This window comes from Bos javanicus, chromosome 19 (assembly GCF_032452875.1).
Source record: "Bos javanicus breed banteng chromosome 19, ARS-OSU_banteng_1.0, whole genome shotgun sequence".
Classification (NCBI taxonomy): domain Eukaryota; kingdom Metazoa; phylum Chordata; class Mammalia; order Artiodactyla; family Bovidae; genus Bos; species Bos javanicus.
The window spans coordinates 33,210,517-33,233,193 of NC_083886.1; the positions used below are offsets into that span (position 1 = coordinate 33,210,517).

A 22,677-nucleotide genomic window follows, 5' to 3' on the forward strand; every position below is an offset into this window, starting at 1 on the left:
AGGTAGTGAGTGGAGAAGGCAATGGCACCCCACTCCAGTACTCTTGCCTGGAAAATCCCATGGACGGAGGAGCCTGGTAGGCTGCAGTCCATGGGGTCACTAAGAGTCCGGCACAACTGAGCGACTTCACTTTCACTTTTCACTTTCATGCATTGGAGGAGGAAATGGCAACCCACTCCAGTGTTCTTGCCTGGAGAATCCCAGGGACGGGGGAGCCTGGTGGGCTGCCGTCTATTGGTCGCACAGGGTCAGACACGACTGAAGTGACTTAGCAGGTAGTGAGTAGATGTACACTTACTATAAAATCCTTTTAACTTTATACTGAAATGTTTCATAACAAAATGCTATTCTGAAAATCAGTCTTCTCCTAAGTCATAGAGGGATAGATGTTTTTCATCTGCCTTCATCTCCCTTCTCCTCAACCTTTACCATTTCTTTCTTACCTCTATGAATTCCTTGAGAACATGTCTCTAAAGATGTCTCCAAATATGTTCAGAAAACACTGAGTCGAACCCAGTTTTTAAGAAAACAAAACTGAGGTCCTAACAAGGAGAATGGACTTGTCCCAGGTCATCACCTGAAGGGTTCAGGAGCAGGTCTCCCAGGGGATGGACAGCTGGACCTCTGTCTCGAGGGTGTGACTTGAAAGGACCAGACAACACTCCTGGACACTTTAGAAGGAGATTTAAAAGAAGCCAGGATGCTAAGAACAAGGTAGGAGCCCGAAAAAGCAATGAGAGAGCAGTTTTGAGCATCTGATCCTGCAGATGCAGGGCTCATGTCTCCGTGTTCAGATGGAATTTTCCTCTGTGTTTGAGAATCCTGGAAACAGAGAAACTTGATCACATTTCTACCTGTACAACACTGCCAGGAGTATAAATTCACACCATCATTTTGGAAATCAATTTAGCAATATGTATCAAATATTCATGGCCTTTGACCTTATGATTCTACTTCTCAGAGTTCATGCCAAACAAGTTGGACTCAATATAACAAAAAGCTCTACAAAGACATCCATCAAAGTACTGTGTAAAATAGCCCCCAAATTAAAAAGTGATTAACTGGGCTTTCCCAATGACTCAGTGGGTAAAGAACCCACTTGCAACACAGGAGACATGAGTTTGACCCCTGGGTTGGGAAGATTCCCTGGAAGAGGAAATGGCAACTCACTCCAGTATTCTTGCCTGGGAAATCCCATGGACAGAAGAGCCTGGCAGGCTACAGTCCAGGGGGTTGCAAAAAAGTTGGATACGACAGAGCAGCAGAACAGAAGCAAAAAGTGATTAAAGGCTAAGTGATTAAATGATAAATAAATTATGAACATATTCTTAAAAGAGGACTTAGAAGTCATTACAACATTTATCAAAGGTCTAACAATGTAGCTAGAAAATGTTTATATTAAATTTCTAAATGATAAAACTCCTAACAAATTGTACATATGCCCTGAGTCTAATTAGACCAACAAAATTTTAAAAATATGTGATACACAGTAAGATGCCTGAGAAAAAAATACATCAGATTGGTACAAAGCTTGTCTGTGCCGCATTTGCTACATTTTCTGTGATGGTATACAATCAGCTGTGCTGTAACTCATGGTACACATTCCCAAATCCCCCACTATAAAAAATCATAACATAAAAGCCACAGAGCTTATGTGGAAAATGGAATAAGGGTATAACACTCTCGAACTTTATCAGGGGCACACTTTTTTGAAAGGTAGGAACCTAACAATAAGGGTAGCACAGTTTTCACACCTGAACTGGTTAAGAAATTCATAGATACAACAATAAATATGACACTTGACCCTGAAAAAGCCCTGATGTTTTCCATGAAAGTAGGCATTGGGAAGATTGCAGCTTGGGAGTTATTGTAAAGTGTTGAAGGAAGGTTGTCAAAAATGCGACAGAAAATTGTTGACCAGACACGGATGAATGTGAATCGGAACTGGAGCTGAGCTGAGGTGGCTGGTGGACAGGTGAGGCACGTATCTGCATGTGTGTATAGACTCAAGTAGACTTACACGACTCAGTTCAGCTGCGTGCAGTTTTCTGCATTCCTCTAGTGTTTCTTTCAGGCTTCCACGGTGGCTCAGTGGAAAAGAACCCACCCACAATGCAGGAGATGGGGGTTTGATCCCTGGTCTGGGAAGATCCCCTGGAGAAGGAAAGGGCAACCCATGTGGCTCGGTGGTAAAGAACTTGCCTACCAATGCAAGAGACACAGGTTCGATCCCTAAGTCAGGACGATGCACTGGAGTTGCAACTGGCAACCCACTCCAGTATTCTTGCCTAGAAAACTCCATGGACAGAGGAGCCCGTGGGCTACAGTTCATGGGGTCGCAGAGTCGGACACGACTGAGAGACTGAGCACACACAAATGTTATCAGTTTTTTAAGATATATCAGGACATGATTTGTTGACCAGAGTAGCTATGGAGCCGTTTTAATATTAATAAACTTTGGTCTATCAGATAAGTATTGGGCCAAATGACTCGGGAGGTCATTTCCAATGCTAATATGAGATTTTACGATCATGTACTTTTTTCTTAATAATTGATTTTGGGATAAGTACAAACAAGTTCAGTTTCTAGGGAGAGCTTTAGTACAAACTCTGTGAAATTCAAACAGGAATTAAATACAATAAAAGTAAATTCAGTCACACTGTTCTGAGCCTAAATTTTTCAAGTTTTCAAAAAAAATATTTACAACATATTTTTTATTTAGTTGCAGCTGTGTCTAATAAAGCTGCAACTGTGTCTTATTTCCATCCTTTTTACATGATCTGGTGCTGTTAAACAGTCTGCGTTATTTTTCTATGATAATAGATTCCTCTTTAATTAACGTCTCAGCATTTCGGTGCCAATAGAATACAACCCCCAGACTCAGATTTGTGAACATCGCCTGCGAACGATATGGAAACCAACTTGAAATTTTCCTCTGATTTTCAACTTACCTTGACTTCAGAAAACAGACACATACACACGAAAAGGCCTTTCCTGGGAAAAAGTCTGTCCTGCGGGACACTTCCCCTTCTGATGGATGTGATAAACGGGGAAACGACTTGTTTGGCAAAGTATAGGACATCATTACTCAAGTCTGAGTTCAACAGTTCAGATCTGTAAGGCCTTGGGGAGGAACGAAAAGTACTTTCTTTACAGAAAATGATTTTGCCCACGCTTTCAAAAACTGCGCTAGCATATTCTACTGACTTCTGATAAGAGGCAGTCAGAAGTCAGACTCCCACATCACTGTGTTGAAATTGTTTACATATCTAGTGAGAATGCAATTTTTAAGAACTTCCTGTTTTGAACCTTTTCACTGGAACCTTTAAAACTGTGCTAAGCCTATAAGACTAGTTGCATGGAAGTCCCATGTTCAAGTCTATGTACTAACAGAGCTGTTTAAATGAACTATTATTTATTTGCTTTTTTTAATTTTTTATTTTTTGGTATAAACGAAGGGGAAACATGCCTCCAAGAAGGGAGTCAAAATACCATCTCTCCAAATGGATGGACAGCAAGGTCCTGCTGTATAGCACAGGGACTGTATTCAGTGCCCCATGATAAACCATAATGGAAAAGAATACATGTATGTATAACTGAGTCACTCTGCTGGATAGCAGAAATTAGTACAACATTGTGAATCAACTATATATCAATACAGACTTTTAGATATACACATATACATCTACATATCTTAGCCCTGAAGCATACTAACTTGCTTCAGTTGTGTCTGACTCTTTGGGACCCTCTGGACTATCAAATCCCAGGCTCCTCTGTCCATGGGATTCTCCAGGCAAGAATACTAGAGTGGGTTGCCATGGCCTCCTCCAGGGGATCTTTCCAACCCAGAGATCAAACCCACATCTCTTATGTCTCCTGCACTAGCAGGCAGATTCTTCACCACTAGTGCCAACTGGAAAGCCCTATATATATATATATTATAGGGGCTGGTACAAACATCTCTACCTCTGGGAATTTCAGGATGCACAAATATATATATACATATGCATATATATAGATCTCTCCATTGATGTAGTTTGATAACAATCAGGGGATTGGTCATGGCATGATTCATGTCCAACAGATTTGTAAGTGAAGTCAAAGTCACTCAGTTGTGTCCAACTCTTTGTGACCCCATGGACTACACAGTCCATGGAATTCTCTAGGCCAGAATACTGGAGTGGGTAGCCTTTCCCTTCTCCAGGGGATCTTCCCAACCTGGGGATGGAACCCAGGTCTCCCACATTGCAGGTGGATTCTTTACCAGCTGAGCCACAAGGGAAGCCCAAGAATACTGGAGTGGGTAGCTTATCCCTTCTCCAGTGGATCTTCCTGACCCAGCAATCAAACCGGGGTCTCCTGCATTGATGGTGGATTCTTTACCAACTGAGCTACCAGGATTTGTAAGGACTTCATAATAATTACCTATTACATATGTATATCTCTGTTCACACATCATATCATGCCACTCATGATTTTCCTGTTCTCTCTCCCCAAGAAATCAATAATCTGTTATAAGAAATCACATTTGACATTTTGTCGTATTTTCCCCAAACCCTCTTTTTTAGCTATGCTGTCTTGGACAGTCATCCCAGCAGGCACGCTGATACAGTGTAACTTTCACTTCACTTACAAATCTGTTGGACATGAATCATGCCATGACACACAAAAATCCCCAGAGGAATCTACGGAGAACAAGGGCGCCCACCAGCCAGACCTGAACCACCTTTCCCACCTCACACCCCCGACATGGGTCTCTAGGCCCCTTTATCGGTGGCCTCTGAGGCATTTGTTCCAAAGTGTTTCTCTTTCTCTTCCCCTTCAAGTGTTCTACTTTCTCCACTGCTGCAATTACGTAGTAATCTGGCCATACAATGAAACGCTCTTCCGTTCTGTCGCACAAGTGCAGGTGGCTATGGGGTGACTGGTTTCATTTTAATCAGGATATTAGCTGAGCAAAGATTTCTTGCAGTCATTTGTATACCCCAGATAATCACGATGGTGTGATCAATGACCTAGAGCCAGACATCCTGGAATGGGAAGTCAAGTGGGCCTTAGAAAGCATCACTACAAACAAAGCTAGTGGAGGTGATGGAATTCCATTTGAGCTATTTCAAATCCTGAAAGATGATGCTGTGAAAGTGCTGCACTCAATGCTGCTGCTAAGTTGCTTCAGTCATGTCCGACTCTGTGCAACCCCAGAGACGACAGCCCACCAGGCTCCCCTGTCTCTGGGATTCTCCAGGCAAGAACACTGGAGTTGGTTGCCATTTCCTTCTCCAGCTGCACTCAATATGCCAGCAAATTTGGAAAACTCAGCAGTGGCCACAGGACTGGAAAAGGTCAGTTTTCATTCCAATCCCAAAGAAAGGCAATGCCAAAGAATGCTCAAACTACTGCACAATTGCATTCATCTCACATGCTAGTAAAGTAATGCTCAAAATTCTCCAAGCCAGGCTTCAGTAATACGTGAACTGTGAATTTCCTGATGTTCAAGCTGGTTTTAGAAAAGGCAGAGGAACCAGAGATCAAATTGCCAACATCCACTGGATCATGGGAAAAGCAAGAGAGTTCCAGAAAAACATCTATTTCTGCTTTATTGACTATGCCAAAGCCTTTGACTGTGTAGATAACAATAGACTGTGGAAAATTCTGAAAGAGATGGGAATACCAGACCACCTGATCTGCCTCTTGAGAAATCTGTATGCAGGTCAGGAAGCAACAGTTAGAACTGGACATGGAACAACAGACTGGTTCCAAATAGGACAAGGAGTACGTCAAGGCTGTATATTGTCACCCTGCTTATTTAACTTACATGCAGAGTGTATCATGAGAAACGCTGGGCTGGAAGAAGCACAAGCTGGAATCAAGATTGCCGGGAGAAGTATCAATAACCTCAGATATGCAGATGACAGCACCCTTATGGCAGAAAGTGAAGAGGAACTCAAAAGCCTCTTGATGAAAGTGAAAGTGGAGAGTGAAAAAGTTGGCTTAAAGCTCAACATTCAGAAAACGAAGATCATGGCATCTGGTCCCATCACTTCATGGGAAATAGATGGGGAAACAGTGGAAACAGTGTCAGACTTTATTTTTTTGGGCTCCAAAATCACTGCACATGGATGAAATTAAAAGACGCTTACTCCTTGGAAGGAAAGTTATGACCAACCTAGATAGCATATTGAAAAGCAGAGACATTACTTTGCCAACAAAGGTCCGTCTAGTCAAGGCTATGGTTTTTCCTGTGGTCATGTATGGATGTGAGAGTTGGACTGTGAAGAAGGCTGAGCGCCGAAGAATTGATGCTTTTGAAGTGTGGTGTTGGAGAAGACTCTTGAGAGTCCCTTGGACTGCAAGGAGATCCAACCAGTCCATTCTGAAGGAGATCAGCCCTGGGATTTCTTTGGAAGGAATGATGCTAAGGCTGAAACTCCAGTACTTTGGCCACCTCATGCGAAGAGTTGACTCACTGGAAAACCCCTGATGCTAGGAGGGATTGGGGGCAAGAGGAGAAGGGGACAACAGAAGATGAGATGGCTGGATGGCATCACTGACTCGACGGACGTGAGTCTGAGTGAACTCCGGGAGTTGGTGATGGACAGGGAGGCCTGGCGTGCTGCGATTCATGGGGTCGCAAAGAGTCGGACACGACTGAGCGACTGAACTGAACTGAACTGAAGCTCTCAAGGGCACCGTAGGCTCAGAATGGTGTGACTGGATTTAGTTTTGTGATATTCAGTTCCTGTTTGAGTTTCACAGACTTTGTACTAAATCTCAACTCTCTAGGAACTGTTGTTGTTTTTTAGTTGCTAAGTTGTGTCTGACTCTTCTGGACCCCAGGGACTGTAGCCTGCCAGACTTCTCTGTCCATAGGATTTCCCAGGTGAGAATACTGCAGGGGGTTGCCACAGTTCTCTGCAAATCTCACACACTCCCCTTCCCTCCTCTTCCCCAAATTGATCCCCTTGATCCATCACCATGCTGTTTAAAGGCCCCCCACCTCAGTTTCTGAGTGACCTAGAAAGGACCACCACAGTGAAATAGATTAATTAGTTACAACATCCCAAGACTAAACCTAGAGAGATGCCATGAAAATAGCTTCTGAACTTTAGATACTCGAGTATCCTTATTTTAAGCCATTTTCAACTTGCAATGTCCTCCAAGTCCTTTCTCCATGAGCCTCTGTGAATCAGACAGAAATGACTGCCATCAGCTTACATTGAACACTATAGAAGCAATTTTTTCCCACAAGCAATAAATTTGTGAGTCAAACAGTAGGAATACATTGGTTTGCTTTTCTCAGTTTTTGCTCCCCCTCCCTTTTTTTAATGCTTTCTCGTCATCACCAAAATTCCCAGTGAAAAGGAAAATATCAGAAGCATTACAATGTCCGCTATTAGGCATTCATTGAGAAGAAATAAGATGTCACCAATGAAAGAATATCCATGGTTGAAACTTTGAATTTCAGTGTTGGTAAGAGAAAACACAAAGTATTCAAATATCTTCATTCTTTCAGGGAATTTTTGAGTGAGTTTTCAAAAAGATAGGGATTCTTAAAGCAAGTTTATTTTGCTTTCTACCCTTGTGATGGAGTTTAGAATAGGCTCATACAGCACTGCCTTGGAAATTAGCCACTGCACTTTTCCCAGAATGTTCAAGAAAATTAAATAGGAATATCAATCAGATGCTACTTGTGTGTAAAAACTAATGCAGGAAGCCATAAGTATCCATCCAAAGAGCCCAATCTGCAATTAAAAGAAAAAAAGGGATTTCCCTGGCAGTGCAGTGGTTAGAAATTTGCCTTCCAATGCAGGGGGCACGGGTTCAATCTGTGGTCAGAGAACTAAAATCCACGTGCCATGTGGCACAACTAAAAAATTTTAAACTTAAAAAATAAAGTGTTAAAAAATAAAAGGCACCTGAGAGTTGGAAGATTTTGTATGAAAAATGCAAAATATCTCATTGATAATGCTTTACTGTTGATTATGCATTGAAATTGTAATATTTCAGGCATATTGGCTTCTATCAAAATATTATTAGTCTCCCTACACATGCCATGAAATAGCCTCAAAAATCCTTCCTGACACTTTGATCCCAGTTTGATGTCTCACTCCTCACCTACAAACTCAAACTGTTGGCTGGAACCACATGGTGGGACTGCATTTCAGGACAGAGGTCAAGTGACCCCATCGCAGGATGCCCAGGCATCCAAAAGACTGAAGGAAAAATGGAGACGTGGAGGAAGATGTATGTAAATTAAGCACATACTCAAACACGAAGTCAAGGAAACAGCAAACTGCATTATTAAACTGTTTTTATATATATTAAAAAAAAAGACCAAAGACCTCTTGGATCTGTTTATATGATGGCTTTTCTAAAGTAAAATGTTTGTCATTGAGCACATGAATCACTTTTACATGAAATGCCATCGTCCTGCACAAGTCTGCATATTTCAAAAAGTTCCCACAGGCCACTCCCAGGATGGACTCTTCTAGCCTCATCTGGCTAAGAGGAGCTGTGAGTGATACCTTGTGGGGAGTCCATCAGCTACATCATGCATCCTCAACACCTCCCATGATGGATACTCATCTGAGAGTTACATGATCAGTAAAGTAAGGGAAGGTCCAGGGACATACATGAAGCTTTTAGCCTGTCCTAGAAGTCTGAAAAGCATGTCCAGTGAGCCAAAGGCTTGTGTTGGTCAATAAAGTTTTACTGGGAGATAGCCAAGCCCATTCATTTACATATTGGGAGGTAGCCACATCCATCATTTATATAAGGAAGCTCCAATACTTTGGGCACCTGATGCAAAGAGTCCACTCATTGGAAAAGACCGTGATGCTGAGAAAGACTGAAGGCAAAAGGAGGGTGGCAGAGGATAAGATGGCTAGCATCACCAACTCAATGGACATGAATTTGAGCAAAGTCCAGGAGACAGTGGAGGACAGGGAAGCCTGGCGTGCTGCAGTCCATGGGGTTGCAGAGAGTCAGACAGACTGAGTGACTGAAAAACAACAAGGCTGCTCTCCTGCTAAGAAACAGTTGAATACTTGTGATGGAGACCGTCTGACTAACAAAATCTAAAACATTTACCATTGGCCCTTTCCAGAAAAAAACTGCTGACCCATGACCTAAGGCATCATTTTTGTTTCACTAAACAAACAGCGAATCTCTCCTGTGAGAGGTAAAGTTCCAGGGCCCGGAGACAGAAGGTGGACAAAGACTGAGGTGAGTTCCTGGAGGGACACCCCTGGCATGTTCATTGCAGTCTTTTCACACAGGACCTCTGCTCACAGTGGCCAGTGTTTTTCAAAGTTTTTTCTAATGAGATCCACTACTGACAAGTACATTTTATCTCCAACCTTCCTGCACACACCTGATCTACTTATCTATGTTCATACCTGAAGCAACTTTGTCAAGGTAATATTTCTCTGGGTTACTACCTGGGATTCACTCTCCTATTTTATGCTATTATAACCCCTTCCATTAAAAAATAGTAATTGGCTTTATTATACACCAATGTCTTGCAATTCAGAGTTTGAAAAACTCTTAGTACGCACCAGATTTTTGTTGCTGACTCGGATCTTCACTGCAAGCCAAAGGCTAAAAACTAGCAGCCGCTCTGGGTCAGATGAGGTTGATTTACTCCATTCTTTGCAGAATTTTGGGTTTTCTGAGTTTTTGTTTTGAATATGTTAATTATTTCTCACTATGGTTTCTAAAAAATCAATATCCCAAGATTCTTTAGAGAAATCAGAGGGTATGGCAATTAGAAGTCTGCTGCTGCTGCTGCTAGGTCGCTTCAGTCATGTCCGACTCTGTGTGACCCCGTAGACAGCCTCCCACCAGGCTCGCCAGTCCCTGGGATTCTCCAGGCAAGAACACTGGAGTGGGTTGCCATTTCCTTCTCCAATGCATGAAAGGGAAAAGTGAAAGCGAAGTCGCTCAGTCGTGCCCAACTCTTAGCGACCCCATGGACTGCAGCCTACCAGGCTCCTCCGTCCATGGGATTTTCCAGGCAAGAGTACTGGAGTGGGGTGCCATTGCCTTCTCCGAATTAGAAGTCTACCTTCCTGTTAACTGTCAACTGGAGCCGAGAAGTGGTTTCTCCAATATTTGCTTCCAACTTGCCACCCTTTGCCACAAAGCAAGTGCACCTGAAAACCCCAAGGATTTTCATCACAAGCATTAGCTCCCCATGACCTCCCCCCGTATAAATATGAAACAGATTAAATGTATTTTCTTTCCATCATTAAACCTTAGCAGGTCATTTTAGCAGACCCTCTGGCTTTGGGGAAAGCCTTTTTAACAGATACTGTTGTAATCTCAAGTCCTCCTATAGCAAGAAGAAAGAGAAAGACCTCATTGGAAAGAAAAACAAGCAGCCTTTATTTCTTAAAAAAGAAAAAAAATCCCACAACATTTGATGAAAGAAAACTACAAGAATAATTAAAGTCCAGCAGAAAATTAAGAAAAAGGACCAGATGCCAGATTTGTTTACTCGACAGCTTTGTTTGTAAAACGAAATCGCTTCATCACTGAAGCCTGTTTGTAGGGCCAGAAATTTTCAAAGCATCCACTGGCAGCAAACATGGCTTCAGTTAAGAAAGGTGACGAGGGGGGAGCAGTTAGCCCTGGGAATGTAACTTTCACTGCAGCTTAATCCAGTTCCCTCTTTAAAATACCTGAGCGTAATGAGTATCTGCAAAGATTTATGACCGTAACAAACATACCATTTTTGACTTTGTCACTCAACCCAGCCTGGCAACTTTGATAGTTCCTATTGAAAGGAGAGCTCTAATCCAAATGAGAACTCTGAAAAAGGGAAAGGAATTTTATTCCTATAATTTGATTGATTACTTCCTATTCCAAATGCTCAAGAGAGAAAAAGAAAACGTTATCCTGTCTGTACTTGGATTTCTCCCACTAATCTTTTACAAACAGGTAACAACCATAAAACAAATTACTTACAAGGATCCATAGGCCAATGGTGCTAGCTGGGTTCCAAAATCTATAAGCATCAAAATATTGGTGAAAACATCTGAGATGAAAGCCAGAAATGCAAAGATGAACTGATCACTGACTCAACTTGATTCAGTTTTAATCACCAGTCTTGGAAGGAGAGAAAATAATGCTATCAATTGTTCCATTCTCTGGAATATTTTTGCCATTGATATAAATCCTCCAAAATAAAATTTACATAATTCAGAGCAAGCAATGGTTTCCCAGTTGTAGTCTCCAGAATTTTACCATGAAAAATAGAAGTTCTGAGCACTTGTCTTTGGTTTAATCTTAGGCAAGGCACCCTGTTTTTTCATAGGCAGAAGACAATCTCTAAGATACCTTCTAATTCCAATTTTCTTTACAGTTTCTGATTGTTAGAACCAAAGAAATGCAAATCGACAGTCATGTCTTATTTGGCAATGACCTAACCACTATAGTATAGAGCCTGGCACTACTAATGACCAATTGGCAGAATAATTAGATAAATGTTATTAATAACAATAATAATGAAGATCAACAGAAGAGTGCTGGGGGGTAAAAACTAGGCTATTGCCTGACTGGGAGTATTAACACTTCTAAAGAAAAAAGTGTCGATCTGAAATACTTCAGAAAAGAGTAAGAAAGATGGACTTTGGCGATGACTCAGCCATGTTCAGGGCGGTCTGGTTGGGGGTTTCCCACAGTCAAAAGAGAGCACAGGGTTCGAGATCCTAAGGAATGAGTACAACCACCAACTCACCCTGCCCCCCACTTCCAGGAGCAGCCAGCCACCTTCTCATTATATTCCTGACAATATTTTGGCATCCCCATGCAGCCATTTAGACTTGCTCATCAGGACCACTAAATAAAGAGGATTTTCCCCCCATGCTGATTGTTATTTTTTAATGGATGGGTGATAAATCACTTGGATGGCTCAGGATTTCTGATATGCCTACAGATGAACTCTGAACATCACAGAACATTCTCCCGGGTGGGTCATAGGCTGGACCACAGATCTAGTCTTAACACATTTAAGAACCTTGAGATCATGGTATGTGTCTTTTCGGACCACAATGGTATGAAGCTAGAAATCAGTGAGAAGAAGAAAAATAGAAAATTCACAAATATGTAGAGTCTGAACAACACGATGAGTCAGAGAGCAACCAATGAGTCAGAGAACACATCAAAAAGTAAATTTTAAAAATAACTTGAGACAAATAAAAATGGAAAGGAAACACTCCAAAACCTTAGGGGATGCAGTAAAAGCAGTTCTAAGAGGGAGGTTCATAGTGATAAATGCCTGCATTCAAGAAAGTCAAATGAACAACCTAACTTTACCCCCCAAGGAATCAGAAAAAGAAGAACCACCTGAGCCCACAGTTATTAGAAGGAAGAAAATAACACAAATCAGAGTGAAAATAAATGAAATAGAAATGAAAATGACATTTCATCAAACGTACGTTGCAGGTTCAAATATTTTGGTGTATTTATAAGGTTCCAAACTGCATGAAGAAAAGTGTATGCCACCTAAGGTGGAAAAATGCCAAACAAGCCCAGAATAGCATTAAATCACAGAAATTATTTTTATCTACACAAGCATTTAATAGCTTGTCCTTGGCACGACACAGGTTCATAAAACAGATTCAATCAAGGTAAGTGAGTCAAGGATTAAGAGGAAATACTGTTATCTTCTTTGAGTCTCAAGATGTAGCCAGAGTTGTTTTCTTGTTTTGCTCTAGTAAAAATGTAATTTTTATTGTGACAGTCGTTAAAAATATCAAAGGAGATGTTCTGAGGCAGATTTTCATAATTCTATTAAGTCAGAGCCTCCGATGCACCACTGTGTGTTTAAAAACAGAAGCAGAAAACGTCAGTATGCTGCCCAGACGGGAACTTGGAGTCTGATAACGCTGGCATCCCAGGCTTAGCCGTTCCAGCAGCAAGAGCCACCCAGATCACCCTGGTCCAGCCCTCCAGCACTATGGAAGCTGGACTTTCTCCTCTCCTCCCTCTCCTGCACACCTGCAACTGGTCCAGATCTGCATCGCTGCTGCAGCGGGTCTCACAAGCCAGGGTCTAAACCAAAGGTTGAAGCACAAGGTCAAGTGAGGAGATAGACTATTTAAACTGAGGGGACTTCCCTGGCGGTCCAGTGGCTAAGACGCCATGCTCCCAGTGCAGGGGGCCGGGGTTGATCCCTGGTCAGGGAACTAGATCCCACATGCTGCAATTAAAGAGCCCATTTGCCCCAAGACCTGGTGCAGCCAAATAAATAAATATTTAAAAAAAAGAAGAATATTTAAGCTCACCCCTAAAATCTAGACTGTGTTGTCATCCCAGCTTAAGGCGCATCCACAGGCATGGGTCCACCCATCCCTCTAACCTACATCGGCAGCTTCCCCAGCCCTGACAACTCCTCCTCCTTGATTGGAAGCAACAACATACAAAGCCAGATGCCCACGTCAGATTTTCCTCTGACTCCCACTTCAGCGCTTTGTGTCCTCAAAAACCCATCACCGACATCAAAGCTTTTGCTCTCCAGCCTGAGAGGGCTTCAGTCAGGGCTGGTGACTTTATACCCTCGTGATGTGACACTTGCCAGCCACAAAGAACAGAAAAGGAACACAAAACCGTCTCTGCCCATGTTTCAGAGACAAGAGAGCAGGAAGGGGAGCCCTGAGCCAACTTTATTATGAAATACGCTGAGGGAAAGATCAGCATGTCTAGAGCAACAGGTGCTGGCATGGAGGGGAGCTCGCTAGCCCATGCTGGGGGGCGTGATGGGGGGTGGGGGCAGCTGGAAGGAGAGGAGCAAAGGGGCTCGCTTGGTAGAGGGTTTCAGAATGAGCCCTCCTGCCCACTGCCTTCTTTGTTTTTGTTTTTCTGTTCTTTTTTTTTTTTAATTGGAGTATAACTGCTTTACAATGTTGGGTTAGTTTCTGCTGTAGAATACCATGAATCAGCTGTAAGTACATATATAAGCCCTCCCTCTCGAGCCCTTCTTGAACCCTCATCCCACCCCTCTGCCTTCTTTGTTAATGATGCTCTTTTCCTCTTGGTTTTGGGATCATTCTAGACAAGAAAATTGTAAACAAAACAGTACAGAAAATTCTCAGAAACCCCTTCACCCAGACAGCTTCCCCTGAGGTTATCATCTTCCCTGGTAAAGGATCAAACCAGGAAACTAACCTTGCTATGACACCATGAACTCAACCACACACGCCAGTCACATACCCTCAGTTTTTCATCAACACCCTTTTTCTATTCCTGGGACCCAGTGGACGGTACCAGATTCTATGTACTCGTTAGTAATTAGTCTCTTTCATCTGCTCCCAGTGGTGACAAGTGTTTTAGCCTTACTTTGCTAGTCTCGATCTTGACATTTGTGAAGAATGCTGCTCAGGCATTTTGTGGCTGCCCCCTCCCTTCATGTTTTCTCACGACCAGACAGTGGTTGAGCATTTGGTGGGGCCAGAAACTCCCGCACATGAAGCCTTCCTTCCTGTACTACACCAGGGGATACAAGATCTCAGGGGCTTCCTTGGTGGTTCAGATGGTAAAGAATCTGCCTGCAATGTGGGAGACTCAGGTTCGATCCCTGGGTTGGGAAGATTCCCTGGAGAAGAAAATGGCAACCCACTCCAGTATTTTTGCCTGGAGAATCCCATGGACAGAGGAGCCTGGTGGGCTACAGTCTATGGGGTCGCAAAGAGTTGGACATGACTGACTGACTCAAACACACACACACACACACACACACACACAGGATCTCCATAGGAAAACAAGGGGATGTCACCCACATCACCTGGATTGGGCAGGGTCTGCCAGGTTCCTCCACTGTAACATTCCTATAAGCCCCTTACCACCCATGCTTACTTAAAAAAAAAAAAAAAAAAACTGGAGTTGAGTTGACTTACAATGTTGCATTAATTTCACCTCTAGAACAAAGTGATTCAGATACACTCACTTATCTGTTTTTTTCAGATATTTTTCCCATATAGGTTATTACAAAATACTGAGTAGAGTTCTCTGTGCTATACAGTAGGTCCACCGCTGGTTTATCTATTTTATATATAGTATTGTGTACCTGCCCACTCTGCTCCCCAGGCCCTGGACGGCTTCACAGGAAGCCGTCTCCTGCTGGAAACTCTGAAAGGACCTTCCTATAAGACTGTCCCACACAGACAGATCTTCCAAAGTGTATCTCAGGCATGTCAAGGGTTAAACAGGCTTCCGGGTGCCACCCCCTAAGAATCCTGGGACCCTCCTCAAGAGCCTGTCCCACAGGGTGGAAGAAATAAGACTGCATGACTGATGTTGAAATAAAAATCATCTGGAAGTATTTTCATGTGAAGCTGGTTTCAAGAAACAGAGGCAAAACACACTAACAAAACTAATCTGGGGCATATGGTATTTCTTTCAGGCATGCACATTTCTAATACAAATCTCCTAATCACTTCTACCTTGCTTTTCAGGTTTACTGTTAAGGCAGGTCTTTTTTATTTCTCTCGAAAGGATAACCTCCCTGCCTGAAAGAGCGGGCTCAGGCAGAGAGGCTGTAAGTGCTACCCAACATGATTTTCCCTCCTTGTTTTTTGTTTTAAAAAAATGGGGAGACCAAATATACTCTGATCATGATGAAGTTTTCCAAGTTCAGCCCTTTGGGTTCCTTGCTGACTCTCCCTCCCACTAGGTGGCGCTAAATGTCACATTCAAAGTGGGCTGCTCTCAAGAGTCCCTGAACAGGATTTTTTTTCTTTTTTAAAAGTTTGCAAGAATATCACAAGCCTAACATCAAGTACTAAGTTTCCTTCTTACTAAATATTCCCTCTTTTCTTTTTTTAAACATTTACCGCCTATGTGCGTGTTTGGTCACTAAGCCACGTCCCACTCTTTAGGACTTCATTGACTGTAAACAGCCAGGCTCCTCTGTCCATGGGATTTTTCAGGCAACAGTACTGGAGTGGGTTCCCATTCCCTCTCCAGGGGATCTTCCCAATCCAGGGATGGAACCTGAGTCTCCTGCATTGGCATGTGGATTCTTTACCACTGAGCCACCTGGGAAGCCCACATTTATAGCCATCTGACAGCAAATCTGAACTTCTGGAATACAGCTTTCAAAGGACCACAGATTAAATGTAACAGTCATGACCACATGAGTGATATTAAAAAATCAGAAGTTGTATCACTGGAGGCAAGCAGCTGGGAATATGCTTCAGATCTCTAAACTCGGCATTTCCTCAATTTCTAGGTTCTGGTTTCACATAAGTTTATTTCATATAGGCTAATTTATTAACTGTATCAATATCCCTATGCCCGTAGAGACTTTTTAACTGTATCAAATTAGCAAAGATTTTAAAGTGCTGGCAAACATTTTAAAGACATTCTTACAAACGCAAAGACTAGGCAGCCAAAATATTACTGAAGTGCAATTTCCTCTGGTTATAATATTAAAGGCATATGCCTTAATAAGAAACCTCATTTCCACAATAAGGATTCATCACTTAAGGAGAAACAAACTTTCTCAAAGCTTCAAGTCCAGTATCACTAGGAAGCACATGGAAAAATGATGCTCTTTATCAGCTAAGTTCCTGTTCCTTGGTGGAGAAAGGGAAAGCTTTTCCCTAAGGAAAAGCGCTACATCTATGAAGTTTCCGACCCAGCAACCTGAGTGATGGTAAGTATGATGTGCAGTTGTTCAAACGCATCCCGTAGAGACAGGCAAGCCTTAGTTGTTTATATCAAGTGGGTGTGTTTGCTCTGTGACACTCTCCTCCTAAGACGGGAGCTTCTGGCCTATGTAAGGTCACTCCCTCTTGTCATTAACTGCAAAAGCTTATTTTGTTCTCATGGCCCCTCCAGAACACAGATTTGGCATGTCCTCTTTCTGGGCCCATCCACAGACATTTCCATGAGACAAATATTTGGGCCAGACCGTTCTTAGGTTTTTTTTTTTTTTTAAGGGAAGGCAGGAGATGACAAAAGGATTTTCGCTCCTAGATGGCCGTGCGCTTCACATACGCTCTATCAGCAAGTGATAAAGCTCATCACTCTAAGCGAATCATCACTCACACCAGGCATTCCCGCTCCGGACTGTACCAAGCATGGCTTTGCTGTTGTTGTTGTTTTAACGGCTGGACTCAATATCCTAGACCCTGTTTCACTTGAGTCTGATACTGCTCAGAAGTTCCCGAACCACTAAGTAACATTCCTGTTATCAGTTCTATCATCTGTCCACCTACTGGCTGCCTGCTCTTGAATGTGGGTTCACGCACAAACCTGAGTGCACGCGCGCACACACACACACACAGAGAGGAGACTGTTGAACTTGTCTTGCCGGGGAGGTCTACCAGGGGATGAACCCAGGCCAAACAAAATGGCAGCATGAGGCGTCTCGAAGGCACTGTCTGCAACCTCCCACTCGATGGAACGCGTCCAGTCACTGAGGACTCCTGGGAGCAAATGATGCCCTTTCCCCCTCCAAAGACACAGGACTCGGGGCCCAAAGCTGCTTCTCCCCACTTCCCCCCTCGACCTTTCAGCCCTTCCAAGGTCCTTCACTCCCTTCTGAGGACACAGGGCCTCTTTGGATGGCAGTCCCCAGGACCTTGCATGGGTGGCCAGACTCTTGTGGCTCAAATTTCATCCCCCACCCTTCCTGCAGAAGGGCTGGTGGCTCACAAGGGTGGGAAAGCGAACACGGGGTGCTCTGCAGCTGCTCCCAGCTGCTCTGAGACGCCTATCACCCCCGATACGAACCGAAAGGGCCTCTGCTCAGCCTGCCTCTCCCCAGGATGATAAACAAGGCCGTGATCGGGAAGGGCCAGAAAGCTTCACATTCTGAAGCCATGGAAAGAAGCATCTTCTGAACTCCAAGCTGAGTCACCTCTGATCTTCCTGGATACTACACGGGGATCCCCAAACTCCAGGACCTAAAGCCTGATGATCAGAGGTGGAGCTCATGTAACCATAACAGAAATAAAGTGCACGATAAATGGAATACACTTGGATAATTCTGAAACCATCCCCCACCCCAAGTCTGTGGAAAAATTGTCTTCTACCAAACTGTTCCTGGTGCCTAAAAGGCTGGGGACCACTGCCACGGAGTAAAATAATATTGGCAACATTTTTCTCTGTGGAAATCATCCAGTCTCACTAAAAAAACTGAATCAAAATATAGGAATGAGACATGCTAGCATAAGAGATTTAGACAAGGAACACTTAACTATCTTGTCCCAAAATAAAAGACTGAAGTGTTACAGAATGCAAACATATACATACATATATAAATACATAGTATGCATAAGCGCACACACGTATCTTTAAATACTTTATAAATAGGCATTTTTTATCTTAGGAGGTAAGATAAAAGCTAAGGTATCTTTTTAGGAGAAAAATAACCATACATTATAATTGGTGCAAATATACAAGCAGAGTGGAGGAGGGGGGTTCTTATTGAATTCCAAGTTCACCGGGTCTTGAACTACAGCAGAGGTATCTGGTCTTAACTTTCAGAAGAAATCTTAAAGTTTTGAAATTAATGCAACAATTCCCCACTTTGCTCGAGGAACCCGCCACACATCCAATGGACACGGAGACAGAGCATGGCGAAGGACTGCTTTCCAGTGATGCGTGAGCCAGACATTTGTCGTCGTCCTTGATAGCATGTCGGCTAAATTAAGTCATGTGGAATGTTTTCTAAACCCCATCAGGGCGGAGTTTCATATCCAGAAAACTCCACTGGAGCTCCCTAAATTATCATTAACAAATTCCCTGGCATAGTAAAATGTCCCTATGTTTCACTGATTTGACAGTACTATTCAGACAGTTTAAATCAATATGAATAATTTCCTTTTTAGAGATTTTGAATAAACTCGTTTTCTTAAGCTTTGCTACACACTTGTCCAAACGAAGAAACTATTGATTACACTATTTCTGGGATGTAGTTTAAAAAGTACCATTAATTTTCTTCCCTAGAGAGAGAAATGTATTGACACGTCCTAGCAACAAGCGTTTTAAAACGATCAAACTCAATTTCCAAGAGATTTTTCTCCCAACTTCCCATCAGCAACAGATTTGTGCCATCATCAGGACGGTAGGGGGCGCTGCCACAACAAACTATTCTGGCAAATGGAGAGAAACTTCACGGGGTGAAAAAACAAGGCTAGATTTGCATGATTCTCCCATGTCAAAGAGCATCTAAAAAATATTGTACAGATTTTTTTTTTTTTTTTTGCTTGGAATAACTCACTTCAGGGCTCAAAGACTAGGGTTTTCTTTCTGTTCCTGTGTGTGTGTGGAGGGGGGAGGGGTGGCATTTCATAAGTGTGTGTTAGAAATCCTATATTACAATTCTGGGACGGAATCAGGAAGCTCTAAAAGGAATCCCTTTACCTAAAATACTGCCTAAACACAAGAGCTAAAACGTGCCTAATAGATGGTGTTGTGTGTGATTTTCTTTTTCATGTTTAAGTCTTCAGTCTTTTCCACAAACATCTAACTCCAAGTTCAGAACCAAGATCAAAGAGAACTGTGGCAAAATTTCATTAAATAATCGCATAATCCAGCCTCCATAGGTTGGACTTTTTTAATAAGAGTTTTCCATGTAATTGAGTTAAACTTAAATTTATGCATCCAATAAAAGCCCATTGCAAATGGTAAAACAAAGACATTGCTCCAACACTCAGAAAATTAAATCCACCAAACCATGAAGTCTACTGTGCAGTTATTTTTGTAACCACCATAAATTGCTTTATAAAACTCCTCTACCCAAGTAAACAATCCAAGGAGATATTTACTTTACAGCATGCATCCAGTTTCCAAGCAAGAGAGCAGCCTAAAAGTTTATGACTTTTTCTTCTTTTTCTAAATTGCCTCTCCCTTCTAAAAAAAAAAAAAAAAAAAACAACTTGTGTTTCTAGTTACCTTGAAACCTTCCTTCTCTTACACAAGCTCAGAAAGGTCCACGGAAAATAAGATCCAGCTCTCTGAATATACTGTACCCTCAGCTACTCATCTCTGAAACGGGAAGAAACAATCCTACTTTGTGGAAATAAAGTCTATGTGGCGAAACGAAAATACAGGGGGTTAGTACTAAATATTTCACCATACATAACAGCACCTCAGAGTCCAACATTGTCTTAGATGTTTTGGGGCAGTCGGCTTGAAATGTGTTCACTTACAGCCATGTACCGGGCCGCATTCAATGCAAACTGCTTTAGATAAGAGTTTTAGGGGGTCTTTAATCACGTCTTTCTTGTGTCCTTGATGGAAAAAACAGAGCTGCCTTTGTGCTAAGAAGAAGGACCTGTTGTTTCCAGATTCAACAGGTCATTTTTATAAGAACTTCCCAGAGGATACAACAGAAATGACAGAAACACAGGGGGATTTTTTTAAGTGGCTGATGATTTTAAATGATATATATCCCATAGCACGGGAAGGCTGTTTGTTTTTCTTTCCAACAAATGGAAAGTTACTGTTTGAAACATGTTTAATGTTCAAGTTTGACTTTTAGGACGAAACCGTTTTCTCCTGAGTTGGGTTACTGTAAATTTGCTTCCTGTGCTTGACTCTCAAGTAAATAAACTTGTCAAATCATGTCCATTTCTCTTTGGGGGATGAATGGCTAATTGAGTGGGCTTTTGAAATATACTTAAATGGTGTTGTAACTTTTCTAATATCATTTCAGTTAAAATAATAAGGAGAAGGAACATTTAATGAATAAGATAAAACTTTAGAAAATGGAAAATTTCAGCGTATTTTTCCTTATGCTCCGAGGAGAGAAAAAAGCACCACTATTTTATGGCAAACAAAACCCAGGTGACACTAAGATTTATTAGAGTTTGGCTTATTCTGTTATTAAAGGTGGTCTGAATTTGAGAAGACTGGCAAATTTAAGATTAAGATCTAAATCAGCCTTGTTTCCTACACTGCATTAGGAAGGTTTTTTCACAGTGTTACCAAGATTCCTACTTCCCCCCCGCTTTTCTTCCTTTAACAAAAATTTCGGCTACCTCATTTATAAAGGGAATTGTTTGAAGATCTTTAGAAAAGTTTCTGCCAGTCCAGAGACAAAAGGTACTCTTTCCCACAAATACAGAAGGCATTTTGTGCAATTTCCTTGCCCTAAACAAAAGTTATTGCCAACAAAGCCTTTTTTAAAACACACTCACATACATACCGCCAAACCTAGAGTCTAGTTCTAGACACTTTAAGTGTCTGTATTACTTACCACTCAGAACAATTATCTATATTACTTACCACCCAGGACAATTCTCTGGCAAAGAGTTAAGATAAGTAAATAAATAGGCGATGGCAAAAACTGCATTAACCCCAGGGAACTGCCCAGTAGATAAACGAGAAATAGAAACAGGTTTCCTTGGGGAAAGGATCCACTAGGTTACTTATCTAGTAATTGGTGAGCAGGTTTCTAACTTGGCAGGGACATTTTCTCTCTCTCTGCTTCCACAGAGTAGGAGAAAATGAAGAGATGGGCTATCTGGGGGGAAAGGAATCCGAAAAACTAAAGAAAAATATCTCCAAGGCCAAAATATCCACCCCCCGCCCTCATCCACTTTATTGTGGAAATAATGTCTATATGGCAAATCGAAAATACAGGGGTTTAGTACTAAATATTTCGCCATATTTAGACAGAGGCAGGGTGGGGGAAAGATCCCTCGTCTTAAGGACAGCTACTGGTGACCCTCTGCCCTCTGATGAAATCGGGGAGGGAGATGCATTGGGTGAGGGTCGCCAAGGGCTCCTGAGCCCCCACCGCGAGCTCCGGCCGCCCACTCCCTGCCCCACGTCCGCTCACCGGTACCAGGCGAGGCCCTTGTCGTAGCTACGGTCGAAGAAGTGGGGCTCCGCGCCCACGGCGCGCACGTCGGGGTGCACGCGCAGGAACTCCAGCAGCGCCCGCGTGCCGCCCTTCTTCACGCCGATGATGATGGCCTGCGGCAGCTGCTTGCTCCCCTCGTCCAGCAGCAGGGCCAAGGTCCCCGGCGGAGTCTCGGCCACGCTGCTCCCGGCCCCGGAGCCGCCGAGACTCCCCGCCAGCCCGGGGGGCTCCTCTTCCCCGGCCTCCTCGCGGTCGGCTCGCGGGGCGGGCGGCCGGCGCCTCGGCCGCGGCCGCACTTGCAGGAGGCGCTTCCTTCGCGCGGCCACGGGCCACGCGGCCAGCTCCCCCGGGCCTCCGGCCGGGACGCCGCGGCCCGGGGTCCCCGCCTCCTCGCCGCCGCCCGACCGCCCCACGACGGGGCCAGATAGGGTCTGGCAGCGCTCGGCCAGGCAGTAGAAGACGTAGAGGGACGTGAGCAGAGAGCAGAGCATCAGCAAGAACTTGCGGAAGACGCTGCGGGACAGCGGCTCGGCCGAGGTGGGGTGGGCGCCGGCCGGGCCTGGAGGGGCCATCCTAGCCGGAGGCAACGTCGGGCAGCGCGCGGGCCATGCTAGGCCGGGACTCCGCCAAGTGCCGGGACATCCTCCGGGGGCTCCTGCGCGCTGGACCGAGGCCACATCGCCCTGCGCCCCCGCGGCCGTGCGAGCTGCCCAGGCGGCAGCAGCCGGGACTCCTCCGGGAGATGGAGGCCCCAGAGCCGCGCGCGGGATCCCAGCCTCCGGTCGGTCGAGGGGGCGGGAAGGGGGACGTGATGCCGTGCTTAAGAAACCATCGTCTTAGATTCGCCCAAGTCCTCA

General features: G+C 43.6%; 1 protein-coding gene across 1 annotated transcript in view; it reads right to left on the bottom strand.

Moving 5' to 3' along the window:
- Window positions 1-22,392, bottom strand: part of HS3ST3A1 (heparan sulfate-glucosamine 3-sulfotransferase 3A1) — an 85,771-nt gene extending 63,379 nt beyond the window's left edge. Inside the window, exon 1 of the mRNA XM_061391123.1 lies at window positions 21,797-22,392. Coding sequence (XP_061247107.1) covers window positions 21,797-22,392 — 596 coding nt within the window. The remainder of the gene's footprint in view (window positions 1-21,796) is intronic.
- Window positions 22,393-22,677: the final 285 nt, after the last annotated feature.